At 48.8% G+C, this 18,640-nt stretch overlaps 2 protein-coding genes across 2 annotated transcripts in view; both read left to right on the plus strand.

Moving 5' to 3' along the window:
• mical3a (microtubule associated monooxygenase, calponin and LIM domain containing 3a) overlaps positions 1 to 2,571 on the plus strand; it is a 97,434-nt gene extending 94,863 nt beyond the window's left edge. Inside the window, 3 exon segments of the mRNA XM_035401476.1 lie at positions 431 to 530; positions 1,352 to 1,425; positions 2,338 to 2,571. Coding sequence (XP_035257367.1) covers positions 431 to 530; positions 1,352 to 1,425; positions 2,338 to 2,522 — 359 coding nt within the window. The 3' untranslated portion in view covers positions 2,523 to 2,571.
• Positions 2,572 to 5,529: 2,958 nt separating this feature from the next.
• On the plus strand, positions 5,530 to 18,589 carry ttc38 (tetratricopeptide repeat domain 38). The gene is made up of 14 exons (XM_035401477.1): positions 5,530 to 6,004; positions 7,010 to 7,087; positions 7,426 to 7,507; positions 8,233 to 8,404; positions 9,164 to 9,337; positions 9,862 to 9,937; positions 11,189 to 11,308; positions 13,315 to 13,374; positions 14,491 to 14,529; positions 14,993 to 15,074; positions 15,219 to 15,384; positions 16,303 to 16,462; positions 16,780 to 16,853; positions 18,000 to 18,589. Exons 1-14 carry the CDS (start codon positions 5,975 to 5,977, stop codon positions 18,085 to 18,087), a joined length of 1,401 nt encoding a protein of 466 aa, XP_035257368.1. The 5' UTR covers positions 5,530 to 5,974; the 3' UTR covers positions 18,088 to 18,589.
• Positions 18,590 to 18,640: the final 51 nt, after the last annotated feature.

The following is an 18,640-nucleotide window of genomic DNA, read 5'->3' on the forward strand; positions in this document are numbered from 1 at the left end:
CGGATCGGTACGTTATCTGGATGGGCAGAGACTGGACAGCAGCAGCTATATATATATCTGTGCAACAGGTCATGCGGTCACTGCTGTTTTTATTCAGGAAAGGACCGGAAATTCAGTTAAACGATTAGAAAAATGGCCAGTGTCCTGAGGATTTTTTTTCGATTAGTGAACTGAATCGGAATATTTGTTCTCTGTGAAACATTACCCGTGAACAATCAGCCTGGCTTGGCTCTCATTGCACTGCCTGTGTGTGAGTGTGTGTGCATGTGAGTTTGTGTGAGTCTGTGTGTGTGTGTGTGTGTGTGTACGTGTGAGTGTGTGTGTGTGTGCCTGTGTGTGTGTGTGTGTGTGCATGTGTGTGTGGGTATGTGTGTGTGCATCTCTCTCTCTCTTTGCTCTGTCTCACACTCCCCTCTCGCGCTTCTTTCAGGAATGGGGAAGAAGGACGACCCCAAGCTCATGCAGGAGTGGTTCAAACTGGTGCAGGAGAAGAACGCGCTGGTGCGCTACGAGTCTGAGCTCATGATATTGTAAGTTCCCTCAGGGCTAGCCTGGTAGCCTGCTTCCCCATAGCGTCTGCGCTAGCCATGCTGCGCTAGGCTACGAGTCTGAGCTCATGATATTGTAAGTCCCTCAGGGCTAGCCTGGTAGCCTGCTTCCCCATAGCGTCTGCGCTAGCCATGCTGCGCTAGGCTACGCGTCTGAGCTCATGATATTGTATGTCCCTCAGGGCTAGCCTGGTAGCCTGCTTCCCCATAGCGTCTGCGCTAGCCATGCTGCGCTAGGCTACGAGTCTGAGCTCATGATATTGTAAGTTCCCCAGGGCTAGCCTGGTAGCCTGCTTCCCCATAGCGTCTGCGCTAGCCATGCTGCGCTAGGCTACGAGTCTGAGCTCATGATATTGTAAGTCCCTCAGGGCTAGCCTGGTAGCCTGCTTCCCCGTAGCGTCTGCGCTAGCCATGCTGCGCTAGCCATGCTACGCTAGGCTACGAGTCTGAGCTCATGATATTGTAAGTCCCTCAGGGCTAGCCTGGTAGCCTGCTTCCCCATAGCGTCTGCGCTAGCCATGCTGCGCTAGCCATGCTACGCTAGGCTACGAGTCTGAGCTCATGATATTGTAAGTCCCTCAGGGCTAGCCTGGTAGCCTGCTTCCCCATAGCGTCTGCGCTAGCCATGCTGCGCTAGGCTACGAGCCTGAGCTCATGATATTGTAAGTCCCTCAGGGCTAGCCTGGTAGCCTGCTGCGCCTGCTGGTAGTCTGCGCTAGCCATGCTGCGCTAGCGCTACGCTACATAACTGATCCAGGTAAGGCGCTGCGCTGACGGACGTGCGTCTCCTCTTCTGTCCGCAGCGCGCGGGAGCTGGAGCTGGAGGACCGCCAGAGCCGGCTGCAGCAGGACCTGAGGGAGCGCATGGCCGTGGACGGTGAGGTCATCACCCCGCGTGACGCCACCACGACCCCGCCCACCGCCTCTTTAAAGTCAAGCCGCGCTTCTTTAACGCTCTAAAGCAGGGGGTCTCAAAATCGGCTGGTTTTTGTAATTTCCTTTCAATCTGCAACCAGTTTTTAGGCCTCAGAAACCAGGTGCGTGGACTCTTTAGCCAATCAGTGACTTGAGCAGGTAAGTGCAGGAACCTATCAGAAACCAGCATACGCAGCAGCCCCTCCCTATGTTGGAGATCCCTGCTCTGCAGCATCTGCGCAGTCCAGGGGCCTGCTTGCCCAGGCACAGTGGCTCCATTTTGTTTGAAGCAGACATGTTTAGGATAGGGGAAAGGGGGTTTGAACTGGACATGTTTAGGATAGGGGAAAGGGGGTTTGAAGAGGACATGTTTAGGATAGGGGAAAGGGGGAGACCTGATCCAGGATCAGCTCTCTTAGTCCATGAGTGGCTCGGCCAGTGAGCCCACCATGCACTCTCCAGGGGCACAGAGTGGGCACCCACATTTACAGTATTAACCCTGGGTGATATCATTAGTTGACTGTGGCCTGGTGCCCACAACGCACCCTTTGAAGAGCAGGTTTCTTTTGGAATGTTTTTTTCACAATTCTAAATCAGTGTTCTAGAACTCCGCTGCTTTCAATTACCAGCAGTGACTGTGACATCAGCATTAGAATGTTCAGTTCCGAACATTCTAATCACATATTTGTGATTAGAATGTTCAGTTCCGAACATTCTAATCGCACATTTGTGATGTCACATCGGCCAGGATTCCCACGCATTAGCTCTTCCGGCAAGGGGGACGCCGTTTGCCCGTTGTCGCCGGGGACGACGTCACGGTAACCTTGACGTCGTCCGTCTCCGTTCCTCCCCCCCCCCCCCCCCCCCCCCACAGACCACCTGAAGACGGAGGCGGAGCTGGCGGAGGAGCGGCGCATCCTGAGCGAGATGCTGGAGGTGGTGGAGCAGCGCGACTCCCTGGTGGCGCTGCTGGAGGAGCAGCGGCTGCGCGAGAAGGAGGAGGACCGGGACCTGGAGTCCGTCATGCTCTCCAAGGGCTTCAACCTCAACTGGGCCTGAGCCCCCGCCCCCCCCCCCTCCCCTCCCGGTGTGACATCACTCCCCTCCCCACCCCACCCCCACCCCCCTCAGGGCCACGCCCCCAGTGTCTGCCAGAGTTCTCAGTCTCTCTGCCTTTTTTTCGCCGTGCCCCCCCCCCCCCCCACTCAATCCAAGTTTACATATCGCCACTGTTTGCAGCACCACCCCCCCCCCCCCCCACAAACAATAATTCCACTTTTTTTGGAGGACGAGCCAAGACTGTGTTTCCTCTGAAGACTTTCTATCGTTTGGTGTTCTTAAAGGAAGAGCGTTTCTTCACGGAGACCATGTTTTTTATTTGTTTTTAATCGTCTCTGTTGCCGGGGGAAACGGAGAAGGACGGCGGTACGAACGCAAACCGCGCCTCTTTTCGACGGGGGGCGCGGCGGCCGCGAGGACAGTCGAAGACCGGGACGTGCCCCCCCCCCCCCCCCCCCCCCGCCCGCTCGTTTCCTGCTCCCACGATCCCCCGCTGCCCGGTCGGCTTCCGGGGCTCCCCTTTCCTGTTCTCGCCCCCCCCTTCGAACTTCGAGGACCCCTTCGCGGCACGAGGCCCGTCTCACCCGCTGTCTTCGCCGTTCTTCGCCCGCGGTCGCCATTTGCGTTTCCGTCGTCGCGTTTCCGCCGGTCCCCTCCCCCCCCCCCCCGAAGCCGCCGGCGCGACGGTTCTTTCATCAGAAAAAAGAAAGAAACGCTTCGTTTTTGGAGGTTTTTGGGCCTTCGCCGCACCCCCCTGCTCGCACACCTCACACGCTTTTAACCTGCGGCAGAGCGCAGCGCGGGTGCGAGTCGGGACCGCTTCGACCCGAACGGGGAGCGGCGTTTGGTCGTGTCCGAGCGATTTCGTACGGCGGGGAACCGCTTCCGGAATTTTCCTCTGGATTCACGGTTTGGGAGCCGGGTCGGCTGTGAAGCCGGTGCAGGACAGGGCTCTGGCCATTAGGTGGCGCCAGAGAGGCGAACGAGCGGGCGGCCGAACTCCACCGCGTGACCTTCCCTGCCCTCGCCCCGGTCGATTCCGCTCAGTTTACACGTCACTCCTTAACCTTTTTTAAAAATCTGTCTTCTTTTTTTTAAAAATTGTTTCTTCTTTGTAAATCCCTTTTTTATTTTAAAAAAAAAACCTGGCGTTCGAACGTCAAAACCGCGTCGAACGGAGATCGAGCCGGACGAACCCAGTCGCCATCCCGAGATCTGCGGAAGGAGAGCACTGCCCCGCCGTCCGCGCCGCACATCTTTGATCACTGCTCACCATCTTTGTTTTTAGCTGCAAACGCCGTGAGGTTTTCCTTTTTTTTTCGTGTGCGTAGACGAGTCTAAGGAACTGTGAGACTAGGTGTAAAAGATCCCAGCGCGGATTCGATACGGTCTGTTTTTTGAAGCCGTGTGGTTTTTGTTTGACAGATTTTTATGATTATTATTTATTAACATGTGTGAAAAAAAATGTATTATATGTACAAAAAAAATCCTAATTTTTAAACTCGTTTCTGTTGTTGACTTGACTGAAATGTAAACGCTTCATGTAGCTCACTTGCGTATAAAAGTGTTGGGTGTACATTTAACGGGCAATAAAGCAAATGCAGCAGTTATTTAAGATGGACTTCGGCTCCCGTACACTTAATTCAGACCTGATCTGCTGTTCAGCTACTCTCGGATATGACGATACTAAATGTGCAAGAAGCCGTTCACTTCCACTTTTTTTTTTTTTTGCAAACGTGTGGCCCATTTGATCTGTTTTTACTGCACGTGCACTTGCGGGTGCACTAAGACCGTTATTGTCAATTTAAACTATTTCTGTAATTGAGTAATTGGCGTTCATTGTGTCAGTATGGTTCCAGCTGAAAGGAGGGGAATAAAAACTAAAAATGAAACCTTTTTTTTTTTTGGTGGGACAAAGACACTGTACAGTAGCATCCTCTGACTGAGCTTTACTGGTTCATATTTATTAATGAGAGCTGGTAAAATTCACAGGATTACTTTCTAACCAACTGAACATAATTTCCATGACATTGCATAACTGTCTCTCATCCCTTTACCTTAATTCCATTGGAAAAGGCAAAACAAAATAAATCCTTAATTTTGAATGAAGTTAATTTGTGGTTAACTTTTCAAGGCTATAGTTCTGCCTGGTTGTTGTCTTGTCTCTTGGCAACCTGACTGTGATCCCCTCCTACGGGCGTCTGTGTCCACGCACAGGAGTTTGTTTTAAGCCCGAAGCATACCCTACGTAAGTACGCAAACGCGGATGCTTAAAACTACGCACAGTCCATTTCATGCGTCGTTGCGTTCTAAAATGCGTCAATTTTTAGAACGTCTTAAGTATTTTTCATACTGTGTTTCACTACAGTCACAATATTCATTGTTGATTGCTCATACTTAGAGTAGATGGTCGAGTTGATGAATTGTATTTGGCCTTGATAAACAATGGACGAAACGATTCTGTTACAAAGTTCATATCATCTCATTACATCAACAACAACAACAACAACAAAAAACATGTCCCTCTTGCATTGTTTTGTGTGAAAAGGTGGGATATTTGACTTTCGATTCACCCACTGAGAGTTCTATACTTCTATTTTGAGAAAAGATGTCAAAAAGGTGCAACGAGCAAGATCAAGCTCGCGGACCAGAAATATTGGCACTTGTCAGCCGACAGAAAAAATGCACATACTGATAGAAAATTACTGAAAGCTTCCATCACAAAACATCAAGACAAGTAATTATTCAGCTAACACAAAGCAAGGAATTGACAGTATATAAAACAACCTTTTTACTTTCAATAATGTCAAACTTGCATGCATTTGCTATGAATGGGAAAAAGGAAATGAAGGATTTTTGTTTTGTGAATATTTGAGGATTGCTACAATGGTAAAATAAAATAAATTAATCACTTATCCTTTTATGGGGTTAGATGGAATAAGCTTGATTAACTGTATTGGACTGTGTACACATCGATTAGGATGATGACAGGTAGACTCTTCATCATGTCTCCTGTTGGACAGGGGGTATTTCCGTGTACACAGGGTGGTCTTGAGGGGTAATTTAAAAAGGTTGGATCCATAAACTATATGAGAATGCAGTTCATTGGCTGAGATCCATTGCCCTGCTGAATCACCAGTTGCACCCGTCCGTCATTTCCAGAGCCGAGCATTAATGTAACAAAACGCTTTCATCCCATTCGGACGGACGGAGAATTAAATGTCATTGGAGTCCCGGCGGTCGGAAGCTCGCTGTTTGGTTCCAAGATTGAAGGTGTTTTCGGTGTGCAGTGGAGCCGACATACGACCAGTCAGTGCTGAAATCAGAAACAACAAAACCGCTCCACTGTTTCGCTCGAGCCGCTCCACTTCCGCGGGGGAGGCGGAGCAAGACTGTTGTCCTTCGTAGTACTTTATTGCATTTCGTTCGGCAATAAACAAGTGCTCTTCAAAATGAATCCAGCGAGTTTCAGGGACTGCAAGGTAAGAGAACTATATATTAACTTTAAAATACTGCCTGACAGCTTCCTCTACAGCATGAAAATAGTGTGGATTTATTGAACCGAAATCAATACACGAGATGGTATATGTCCCGTTAAAGTGCAACATCTTCGCGTTTCAGGCCTGCGTTTTTCCGATTCGTTTCTCATGCATTGACAAGAACGATCAGCTCTGCTTTGAATGCAAATGCCACAGCTGTCCTAATCACCACGGTGTCGCCAGGCAATGCACGCAGGCGACGGAACCCGAAACGCAGCCTACGTCCCAAGCTGAACTGTTCAATCGCAACGAGTTCATGCATTTAATTTTGTCATTCAACATTCACAGAACAGTTTATACACGGGGTGTTGAGATGTCTTTTTAAATCACGTGGGGCGCTGCGCTTGCCGTCTGTGAAATATAGTCTCGTTTGCCAGTGCCGTGGAACCCCGAGTAGTCAGTCCGTTTTTTGCAGATCTTCTATTCGGGGTTCTGGGGTGCTAGGATGTCGTTTCCAAACTTCTAACGTTAGGAAAATGGGATTTCGATTGTCAAGACAGTGTGACGTCACCATCACAGTCAAACTAAAACCGTCATTTTGCACCCCCAAAATACTCTTCAGTCCATGTCCTAAATATCCCAACCTAAAAACTATTTGACGGAGACTTCAGCTTGACTTTTAAGGATCATCTTGACAGGTATCCTTCTAAAACTCGAGCAACTAATAAAAGCTTACACCTTTTTACTATGGAAAAATATCAAATACAAATCAGCATTAAAAAAAAAAAAAAACTCCTCGTGGACTGAAAATGCAGGGAATATGAAATTATCACTATTTCTCATTGGTTTCCTGTTTCAACATTGCTTGCTTTTTTTCACAGAATTAGAGCAATGCACTATGGGATTGTTGAGCCCCTTGACCCAGTTTCTCCTGTTGGAAGGGTTGTTGACTGCAAGCCATGTTGAAAAGCATTGAAAATGTAAGCTAACCATGGTCCTGTTTCCTAGGCCTGGCAGAAGGAGGGCCTGCCTCTGTCCACGTCCAGCAACGAGGCCTGCAAGCTGTACGACGCCCTGCTCACCCAGGTAGCATACGCCATGCCCAGCTGCTCCCTTTGTCCCAAACGACCCGACGAGGAAAAATCCAGGTTCAGAAAGTAAAAGTCCTCCCCGGTATTTTGTTCCAACCGCCTGGATTTGATAATGAGCCACAGTTCTTCGGCCAGGTGGTAGAGGAGCTAATAAGTGACATCAGCCGGCTGAGTTCATGGGTGGAAGAAACACACGGCAGGACTTTTACTCTCTGACTTCCTTACTGTCCTACTCTGCGAATGATTAAATATAGAGGTAGTGTTTTTTTTTCCTCTCCGTTTGGTCGCTGATCTTTCGTTCCTCTAACGGTTTTTTTCGCGGCTGTGGCGCAGTACGTGACCTGGCGCAGCGACGAGACCCTGGGAGGCGTGGAGGGGTGCATCTCCGCCCTACGAGCAGCTGACCCGAACTTCGGTAACCCCGTGACATCGCCGCACGCAACGTCGCCCCAATCACGTTTTACCCACTCTTTTTAGTTAGCCCCTGACTGAGGTGAGGTGAGGTGAGGTGGTCCCCCACCCAAGCCCAATCCAGGATTTGAGAAATACTTAATGAACACACGATGGATTTGGAGCCGCACGGATGGTTTCGAAACCTCTGGTGCTTACAATGGATGAATTTCACCGGTTTTAGATTTCCCCATTATAAAAATTAAAAAGATTTTTGTAGGGGTCCATTAGTCTGGTTGCTTTTTTATACACAATGATATGCACTTTTACTCATGTGACTTCTGTCCTTATGTACAATGACAGACATGTAATACTTTTATAGTCATGTGACTTCTGTCCTTACGAACAGTGGCTGAAGTGTAATACTTTTATGGTCATGTGACTTCTGTCTGAAGTGTAACACTTTTATGGTCACGTGACTTCTGTCCTTATGTACAATGGCTGAAGTATAATGCTTTTATAGTCATGTGACTTCTGTCCTTACGAACAGTGGCTGAAGTGTAATACTTTTATGGTCACGTGACTTCTGTCTGAAGTGTAACACTTTTATGGTCACGTGACTTCTGTCCTTATGTACAATGGCTGAAGTATAACGCTTTTATGGTCACGTGACTTCTGTCCTTATGTACAATGTCTGGAGTATAATGCTCGCCTAGTCTTGTGACCTCCTGCCCTGACTCCGCCCCCCAGTGATGGGTCATGTGATTGGCACGGGGCTGGAGCTGGTGGGCACCGGGAGCTCCGTGCGGCTGAACGGGCGCCTGGCGGGCGACGTGGCCCGGCTGGCGGAGTTGGCGGCGGGCCGGGACCTCGCCCCCAGGGAGCGGCTCCACGCCCGGGCCGTCGAGCTCTTCGCCAAGGGGTGAGCGCGCGCCGCGTCCCGAGCCGCTAACCGCTGCTAGCGACCGCTAACCACTGCTAACCGCTGCTAACCACTGCTAACTGCTAATCACTGATAACTCTATCTCCCTCTCTCTCTCTCTCTCTCTCCCCACCTTTCTCCCAGAACCCTCCCAGATCCTCTTTTGTGCTTGGTTCAAGGATTTTTTAAATGCGAGGAAAGATAAAACATCCCCTACCAGCAGGGATATTAGTATTTCAAAAGCACCCTTTTTTATTAAAGCTTTGCATTTTAAGTTTCCCTAGTAGGGGCAATGAAGTAAACTGAACTGAACTGAGCCCTTTGCTGTTTGCTGTTTGAACAATCCTGTTTGGCAGGATTGTTTGTTTGTTTGCTGAACAGGTTAACCCTACAGGGTTGGAGTCCTGATCTATGTGGTCACTTCTGGCACTACGATCTTTACTTCACTCTAGTGTGTTTCTTTTGCACCTTGAACTGATGCACTTTGTTGTACGTCGCTCTGGATAAGAGCGTCTGCTAAATGCCTGTAATGTAATGTTTCACGTTCAGTTTGCGTCTTAATTCTGCAGGTTGGAGCTGGTTGATTTTTATTTAATTATAATTTTTTGGTGTATCTGCTTGAGGTTTGTGTTTACGCTGCACTTCCTCCAGCGTCAGTGTCATGTTGTGCGACATTGTCACCAGTATGGCGATGTTAGATTTTGGTTTTGTTGCGGTGATGTCACCGTGATGTCATTGGGGGGGGGGGGGGGGGTTCAGGTGTCTCCCGGAAGCCTGCGAGCTGTGGGACGAGATCCTCCTGGAGCACCCGACGGACATGCTGGCCGTCAAGTTCGCCCACGACGGCTACTTCTACCTGGGACGGCAGGCCCAGCTGCGGGACTCGGTAGCCAGGGTCCTGCCCCACTGGACCCCGCAGATGCCCCTGTACAGGTTCGAGCGGTTTCCCTCCCCGTCGCTGTAGCGACGCGCCTCCGTCCCACTTTAGAACCTCTGAAACGCTTACCGTGAACTTTGACCTCAGCGCAACTGCAAAGATAAGGACCGAGTATCTCTTTTATTACGTACGCTGTTTATTATTTCATTTGACTTTTGACTTGTTGAATAACTGGCCAGTTAAGAATCTACTGCTTCAACCTCCGGTATCCCCTCACCCATAGGTATCCTACCCCAAAACTCCTTTTACAAGCAAAGTGTTTTTTCCCATTTACCATAGAGTTTTTTTTCTGGTTACATTGAGTGTTTTTGGACCATTTCTCTTAGGCTTAGACTTTACTGGATTCCTCATTTTATTCCTTTCTCCGTTGAGATTTCAAAACAGTTTCCGGGTCTTCAGACTTGCTCTAGAGAGCTTCAGGGAATGAGAGAGTCTTGTGATACATTTGAAAGAATGCTCCTAAGAATCCTGTCTGCTCTCAGTGTAATTTTGTCTGCTCTTTGTTTCTTCCTGTTGTCAGTTACCTGAAAGGCATGTACTCCTTTGGATTGTTGGAGACGCATTTTTATGACCAAGCAGAAAAAACAGCAAAAGAGGTAAGATTTGTTTAAAACCGTTTTTACCTCAACGTTGTTGTAAAGTTCATTTTCAGCATTGCTGTTCCTTTCGCGGCTGAACGTTAATTGAGCGGGGCCCTCTGGTGGCCAAAGTTGAGCGCGTCCTCAAGCTCTCGACTTGTTTCATTTGTTACATCCGTGTCCGCTAGCTTTGACGAGGGCCGTGTCAGTGCGCAGTAAGAGCGTGAAATCAGCCGAATGTGTGGACCTGTAGACTGCTCTACCTCCTCTGTCGTGGTCTGGAGACTCATCTCTTCAGGCTGTGCCTGGACTAATTAACTATTACCACTCTGCCCAATCTGCGATCATTTTTATCACTTAAGTCCCCCTCCCTTTCATGCTATGCATGTACATTACATTACATTACAGGCATTTAGCAGACACTCTTATCCAGAGCGACTTACACAACTTTTACATTGCATTTTTACATTGTATCCATTTATACAGCTGGATATATACTGAAGCAATGCAGGTTAAGTACCTTGCTCAAGGGTACGACGGCAGTGTCCTACCCGGGAATCGAACCTGCAACCTTACAAGCCCAGTTCCTTACCCACTGTGCTACACTCCGACCTGTACCTCCCTATGCCACTTTCATGCTACATGTACCTCCATCCAGCACTTATACTGTACTTTGTATCATTATCTTGATGTTGTCGCTTGTCATGCCTCCTAGTTTGACTTAGCATCAGTTAGGTCAGCGAGCAACGTTTACTGCGTGAACTGGACTTAATGTGTTCATGGCTATGAGTAACTTACACAATGAGCATTGTACCCTAATGGGACCTGTGTGTTAGAGCAGTTGTTCCAATGGCCTTCGGTAGGCTGTTATTGTACGTCGCTTTGGATAAAAGTGTAGCACAGTGGGGTAAGGAACTGGGCTTGTAACCGAAAGGTCGTAGGTTCGATTCCTGGGTAGGACACTGCCATTGTACCCTTGAGCAAGGTGCTTAACCTGAATTGCTTCAGTATATATCCAGCTGTATAAATGGATGCAATGTAAAATGCTGTGTAAAAGTTGTGTAAGTCGCTCTGGATAAGAGCGTCTGCTAAATGCCTGTAATGTAATGTAATGTAATGCAATGCAATGCAATGTAATGCAATGCAATGCAATGCAATGCAATGTAATGCAATGTAATGCAATGTAATGTAATGTAATGCAATGCAATGTAATGTAATGTAATGTAAAAGCGTCTGCCTAATGAGTGTGATGCACCTCGGTCCCTCCAGGGTCTGGAGCTGAACCGGGAGGACGGCTGGGCCGTCCACGCCGTGGCGCACGTCCACGAGATGAGGGCCGAGGCCGACCAGGGCCTGCACTTCATGGAGAGCCGGGAGAGGGACTGGAAGGTCAGCGCCCCGGGGGGCCGTGTTCCGTTTATTTGCGTCCCACCTGACACGCCGGCTGCGGCCTTGTGTGGTTCCTAGCGGAAGCGGAGCTGATCTTCCACGCGCTCTCTCTCTCTCTCTCTCTCGATCGGTTGGGGCGAGGGACGCTGGAATGTCACGGTGGGGTGGGAGCTGAGGGCTCTAGGGCCCCTGACGGAACGAGAGGACGTCTTGCTCGCCGCTTCCGGGCTATTTTAGTGAGGAAGTAATCGGCTTTGGTGGAGAGAGAGAGTGCGTGATCTCCGTAAACACTGCATATTTAATAAATACACTGCTTAACTACACGGTATAACCGGTGATAGGTTTGAACAATTAAGTTGCTTTCTGTGTCTTAACTTCATTCCCAATACGTGTTCCCACACACACACACCCACACACTCTGTAACAGCTTCCCATTGCTAGAGACAGTTGGCCACATACAGAGTTCAATCACTGTTTGTAAGGACATACTTTAGCCACAGATCAAAGGGGTGTCACCGGCAGCAGACCATTCGGGTGTCCCCTGGGAAGCCTGTTGAAATGTGTACTCCTTCCTGGGAACGTCCACACTTGGCAATCACCACACCTTTCCAAAAAATACTTAAACCCTCACGTCTGGCTCTGACACGGTCTTATTGTTAAGTGCACTACTCCCGACCAAGTGCACTACTCCCGCTAAGTGCATACTATGCTTGAGTGCACAGTGTGTCGAGTCCTGAGTGCATTATTATTATTATTATTAAATAAGGAGTTTGGAATAATCCCGTCTTTCCATTCAGGATAAAGGGAAGTGAATTGAACTCGAGTGTGTTGAAGGGTGTAGCGTACGCCGTTCCAAACATCTTGGCCAGATTTGACTGATATCATATGCAGTCTATTCAGAGAAGACTCTTTAATGGTCTTGTACCCAGCACGGTATCTGTTTAGCATTTTGTCTTGGGGAAATGACTTGTGCGTCTTAGCCGTTCTTGATATTGAGCAGGTCCTTGATCATAAGGCTGGCCCCCTTGACAGTAATATAGATCTTCTTCGCTGTAATTGGAAGCTCCTGCGATTCAAGTTTATGCGGCGGCAGAAACCTGCTTCCCGGCACCTCAGTAGAATCCCGTTCTTCCGCAGTTCAGGGCTCGTTATATTAGAGTGCGCATGTAGATGTGATGGGAGTCTGCACTGCACTGAGCCGTGGGTGTTCTCCCTGCCAAGGCACTGCTGTAATGTGTGGATGGGCCCTACAGGCAGAGTTAAATCCTCAGTGTTAATTTAACTCTTACTAGATGTTACCTGAGTCTTGGGGGGGGGGGGGGGGGGGGGGGGGCAGGTCATATGCCCTCCGGGGAACTGTGAGCTGTGCACCAAGGCCGATTGAAGACGGACCGCTTCACTGTGGGTCCAATCCGGACGGCGCCGGTTAGGGCCGGAGCCTGCCGCCGCGTGATTGGCTGACGGCCTCACCTGGCTGTGTGAGATTGGCCGGTGAAGTTACCTCACCTGTCTCACAGAGCCGTTTCAGCAACAAACGTTTTTTTTTTTAACCTTTAACCTTTAACCTTTAACCTCTAAGCAGAGTGTCCTTCTGAGACTAAGGGCCTCTTTTGAAGAAGGTTCCTGCAAACCATGCATTTCAGACAAGCCTTGTACAAAGACCTTGTGCATATTAAATGTCTGAACAGGATAAACATACGAGAGAATTATATGTATAAATTTAAAATATGTTTGAAATGTAGAAAAGCTAACACACACAACCAAATGCAACATATATACAACGAAGACCGTTAAATTGTACCAAGCAATTGCATTCACTTTCTTCAACGACCAAATTAGCCACCAAGGCCTCAAACTGCCTAAAGTACGCCAAGCCCTTTACTTGAAGCGATTGAGTTTTAAGTGGTTGAGGGAACTCGGCTACCGACTGCAGTCAGGTGTTATAAACCACGTGAAATATCTGGGGTGGAAATTTTTTCAATTAAAATTTTCCTGTTCTTTTTCAGGTCTGCGACATGCTTGCCTCGCATAACTACTGGCACTGGGCCCTGTACTTCACTGAAAAGGTAAAAATGTTTCTCTCCGCTCGTTGTGTTGATGAAGCGCGGTGCTGTAATTTTCAGTCTGAACGCCCTTCTGGCCCGCGTAGATGTTTTTCATCATTTGCGAGCGGAATGAAATTTCTCCCCGCTTTTACGTCCCGACAGCTTCCAAAGGGCATTTGCACGTTACGTTACAGGCATTTAGCGGCTGTTTTTATTCCGTGGGGCTTGCATGAGAGTGGCAGCGAAAGACAGCGTGAGCGCGCTAGTCTGTTTTGCGTGAGGGACGGCGGCTAGCGACTGGCTAGCGAGCTTCCCGGCGAGTGTTTGTTCAACAACATTCGCGAAACCGCCAATGCGAGTTGACTTCTCCGTCCGAGCAGGAGCGCAAAACACGGATCCCGAATGCGTGCGTGTTCCATCCGTAAGGTGCATGCGTGTTCCATCCGTAAGGTGCATGCGTGTTCCATCCATAAGGTGCATGCGTGTTCCATCCATAAGGTGCATGCGTGTTCCATCCATAAGGTGCATGCGTGTTCCATCCGTAAGGTGCATGCGTGTTCCATCCATAAGGAGCATGTGTGTTCCATCCGTAAGGTGCATGTGTGTTCCATCCATAAGGAGCATGTGTGTTCCATCCGTAAGGAGCATGCGTGTTTTGTCCGTAAGGTGTGTGTTTCGTCCATAAGGTTTGTGTTCCGTCCGTAAGGTGTGTGTTCCGTCCGTAAGGTTTGTGTTCCGTCCGTAAGGTGTGTGTTCCGTCCGTAAGGTGTGTGTTCCATCCGTAAGGTGTGTGTTCCGTCCGTAAGGTGCGTGTTCCGTCCGTAAGGTGTGTGTTCCGTCCGTAAGGTGCGTGTTCCGTCCGTAAGGTTTGTGTTCCGTCCGTAAGGTGTGTGTTCCGTCCGTAAGGTGATGTGTTCCGTCCGTAAGGTGTGTGTTCCGTCCGTAAGGTTTGTGTTCCGTCCGTAAGGTTTGTGTTCCGTCCGTAAGGTGCGTGTTCCGTCCGTAAGGAGCCCATTTGAAGAAGAGGTTGTCGGTTTGGTTTGTCCGCCCGCGCGGTCGCGGTCGCGGTGGGTGTGTGTGTGTGTGTTTTTCGCGGTGACGCTGCGGTTGAACGGCGACCTCTCTTGCGTTCCACAGGGGCGGTACGAGGAGGCGCTCGGCGTGTACGACGACGAGGTGAGTGCCCCGAAGCCGGGGGAGGAACCGATTCGGCTACGCCGGGAGGCTGAGCGGTCTGAAATGGACTCGGGTTCGAGGACGCCCAGACCCCCCCCTCTGGATATCCAACCCGAAAGCAACACGTTTCGTTCTTTCAAAAATATGTTTAACGTGTATGAGAAGAATACATATGTATTTCTGCCTCCTACAACTGAAATCTGAACCGTGTTGTGTTTTGCTTAAGTTGTTTGGAGTGGCGTATCCCAGGATCCCTTGCTCCTCAGTATGTTAAGGGAAAGTCTGATTGGTTCTCTATGGTGGAGAGGTGTTCAAGGGTGGGTCTGAGAAACTGTGCGGCCAATCAGCTTAGTTTCTCAGACCCCGCCCCCCCTTCCACACCTCTCCACCATAGAGAACCAATCAGCCCTCTGGAGGGATGTGGCGTCAGCGCGCGCGTTTCTGAGAACTGCGCCCCCTGCAGGTCGTGCGACGCTGTAAGGCTTCGGGGTCCCTGCTGGACACGGTGGACGCCTGCTCCCTGCTCTACAGGCTGGAGATGGAGGGTGAGCGATCTGCGCTCGGCCAATCGGCCGCTCCTGACGCAGTGTGAAGCGCACGGAGAGCTGACCTCTGACCTCTGTGGTGTGTGTGCGTGTGTGCGTGTGCGTGCGTGCGTGTGTGTGTTTTTTTTTTGTGTGTGTGTGCAGGTGTGAATGTAAAGGATCGCTGGAGGGAGCTGCTGCAGGTGACCAAGCCTCACACAGAGGACCACGTCCTGCTCTTCAACGACCTCCACTTCCTGATGACGTCACTGGGGGCCAAGGACGAGGGGACCACTCACCGCCTGCTGGAGACTCTGCAGGAGCTGGCAGAGTGAGTACTGCCCAAAAGGGCCCTCAAACGCTTAGTGAGGGGTTAGAGCCCTGAGTCTAACAAAGGGCCCTCAAACGCTTAGTTAGGGGTTAGGGCCCTGAGTCTAACAAAGGGCCCTCAAATGCTTATTTAGGGGTTGGGGCCCTCAGTCATATACAGGGCCCTCAGTTCATTTTGTGACTGCATAGATGTACCGCCCTAACTTGAGAGGCACAACCGATAAGTCCAAATTGGCAATGTAAAAAGAAATATTAGTAGCAATAAAATGGAAGATATAATGTTAGTAATAATAATGATAAATTAGGACCTCGCCCACCGTAGTAGTATTCAGCGAAGTATTGGAAGAGGGATTGAATACTCCAGAGCCGACCTGGGTCAAATACGTGATTTGCTTTGGATTCAAATACTTTTCAGTGCTCTGTTGATCTTGCCTGGCGTAATTGAGCCTGCCAATATGACCAGAAGGCGGGGTTTGCACTTTTTGAGAGTATTTCATTGGCTCCAATACACATTACATTACATTACATTACATTACATTACAGGCATTTGGCAGACGCTCTTATCCAGAGCGACGTACAACAAAGTGTATAACCATAACCAGGAACAAGTATGACGAAAACCCTAGAGAGAAGTACCGGTCCAAGTACAGGGAACAACCGCATAGTTCAACTTGGACCCTGATGGTTAAACTGATTAACACTAACAACGAGAACGGCAACAACGCAATCTATGGAAAAATAAAAATAAATAAAACACCAGACGAGATCAGTAAAGCATAGAAAAGTACTTGAATCCAAAACAAATGCGTATTTGACCCGGATCTGCACCAGAGTAAGGGGCTCGCTGGCCTTTCTCAGTCATCGGGGTACAGTTCCATATGTTCACCCCCCCCCCCCCCCAACCCCGGTCCCCCTCCAGAGCCCCCGGAGAGAATTTCCAGCACAAGCTGGCGGGAGGCCTCGGGGTGCCCATGTGCCAGGCCATGGTGGCGTACGACCGGGGCGACTTCGGGGCCGCCGCGGACCTGCTGCGGCCCCTCCGCTACCGCTTCGCCGAGATAGGGGGCAGCGACGCGCAGGTGAGGGGGTTGCCCGGGAAACGGGCGCGCGAGCAGTCGCACGCCACGGAAATCCGTACCGCTCCCCGTGCGGTCTGAATTTGGACCCACTCAAACGCATACAAATTCTCCCATTGTGAGGATGGGAAATGTAGTTCATAAGTCAAATGCTTTATTATTTATTGTTTTAGCAATAACGTGATATCGTAATATGCCTCTCGTATGAATTGTATGCCTTGAATTATGCTAGTCGCTCGAGATAAGACAGACGTGTGTCAACTTGAAAGTAACATATGCAGATTTGAAGGTTGACTGTAGCTGATGTTTTTCAATCACAGAGGGATCTGTTCCATCAGCTACTTGTGCATTCGGCTATGAAGTCAGACAAGAAACAGCACCAGAAGCTTGCCAGGTCTGTCTCTTCATTTCGTTTAAAAATATGGCCTTTCAAAATGTTTCCCATTGCAGGAAAATGAGTCAAAGTAACTGACAAACATCCATAAATTTAAGCTACGTTGCTAAATACCTTCACTGAAATTTTGAATGACAAAATTGCAGGTGCATTTCAAACCGTTACAGAGATGTTTGCTTTTTGCTGGGACCGTATTATTGTGTATTATATTGAGGTGGATTTGGATTCCATCCAGGCTGCTGTAATGGTGTCTTTTTGCAACACATTTATGGGAATTGGCATTCACGGGGGATTCATCCTCTTGTTATGTGAGCACTTTGTTGTCATGTTTTGTGTGGGATTCATTATTATGTTATGTGTGGGATTCGTTGTCATGTTGTGTCTTGAAATCATTATCAGATTAATGAGATTCATTATAGTGTCTATGTGTCTATGATTAATTATAATTTTATATAATGTATATTATAATTTTGTGTGTGTGGAATTCATTACCATGTGTCTAGGATTCATTATCACGTTGTATATATGGGATTCATTGTCAGGTGTCTAGGATTCATTATCGCGTTGTATGTATGGGATTCATTATCAGGTGTCTAGGATTCATTATCATATTGTGTGTGGGAATCATTATCATGTTATATATATGGGATTCATTATCATGTGTCTAGGATTCATTATTATATTGTGTGTAGGATTCATTATCATGTGTATAGGACTCAGTATCATATTGTGTATATATGGGTATCATTATCATGTTATATATATATATGGGATTCATTATCATGTGTATAGGACTCAGTATCATACTGTGTGTGGGATTCATTATCATGTGTCTAGGATTCATTATCATATTGTGTGTAGGATTCATTATCATGTGTCTAGGACTCATTATCATATTGTGTGTGGGATTCATTATCATGTGTATAGAACTCATTATCACATTGTGTATATATGGGAATCATTATCATGTTATATATATATATGGGATTCATTATCATATTGTGTGTAGGATTCATTATCATGTGTATAGGACTCGGTATCATATTGTGTGTAGGATTCATTATCATGTGTATAGGACTCAGTATCATATTGTGTGTGGTTGGTCCCCGTGCTGTGTGGTTGCGGCTTCCTCCTCTCGTTTCTCAGGTGCCTGCTGGTGGAGCGCGATGCAGCCAGACCCAACTCCCCGCTCACCCACCGCCTGATCCAGAGAGCCAGGGCTCTGCATGCCTGACAGCCAGGCCAGCCCCCGGGGGTGGCCCTCCATCTTAGGAACGGGTGGTCTTTCCTTCAAAAGGACTCATCTAAATCATTTGTAAATATCAGCCGGGAGAGCAGTCCCACCGTCCATTATAAATCTGTAAGGAATTCAGCCGCATCAAATGCATATATTTCAGTGCTGAATGTGTTGAAAGGGCACGCGAAAGGGCAGCCTATGATCGCGCGTTTTTAACTTTTTGGAATTTCATCTTCTCGATCGACTGCAAGGAGTTGGAGCCGGTTTTTTGGGGCGCGGCTGTCGGGCGCGTGCGTAAAGCTCCTCCCCTTTCGCCTCGGCCCCGCCTTCAAAGACCAAAGACCTGTGAAGCCAAGCGGGCTGGCGTAACCGCTTCCTGTGCCGAAGGTCGCGTTGCACGCGCCACGCCCGGCTGTCCTGGATTCGCGCTCGTAGCCGTGACCTCATCCGTTCGCTTTCGTAGTGCGCCGGACGAGCGGACTCTGTCCTGAAACGCTCCATGGACCCGGGGGGGGGGGAGGGGGGGCATGGGGGCATGGGGACTCCACGT

The sequence above is a fragment of the Anguilla anguilla genome, chromosome 19 (genome assembly GCF_013347855.1).
Source record: "Anguilla anguilla isolate fAngAng1 chromosome 19, fAngAng1.pri, whole genome shotgun sequence".
NCBI lineage: Eukaryota > Metazoa > Chordata > Actinopteri > Anguilliformes > Anguillidae > Anguilla > Anguilla anguilla.

Excerpts from the sequence above, each read along its gene's own strand:
- ttc38 (XM_035401477.1), top strand. The coding sequence starts at position 5,975 with ATGAATCCAGCGAGTTTCAGGGACTGCAAG. Across the intron at positions 6,005-7,009 it reads CGAGTTTCAGGGACTGCAAG|GCCTGGCAGAAGGAGGGCCT; the intron begins GTAAGAGAACTA and ends CCTGTTTCCTAG. Across the intron at positions 16,854-17,999 it reads CAGCACCAGAAGCTTGCCAG|GTGCCTGCTGGTGGAGCGCG; the intron begins GTCTGTCTCTTC and ends CTCGTTTCTCAG.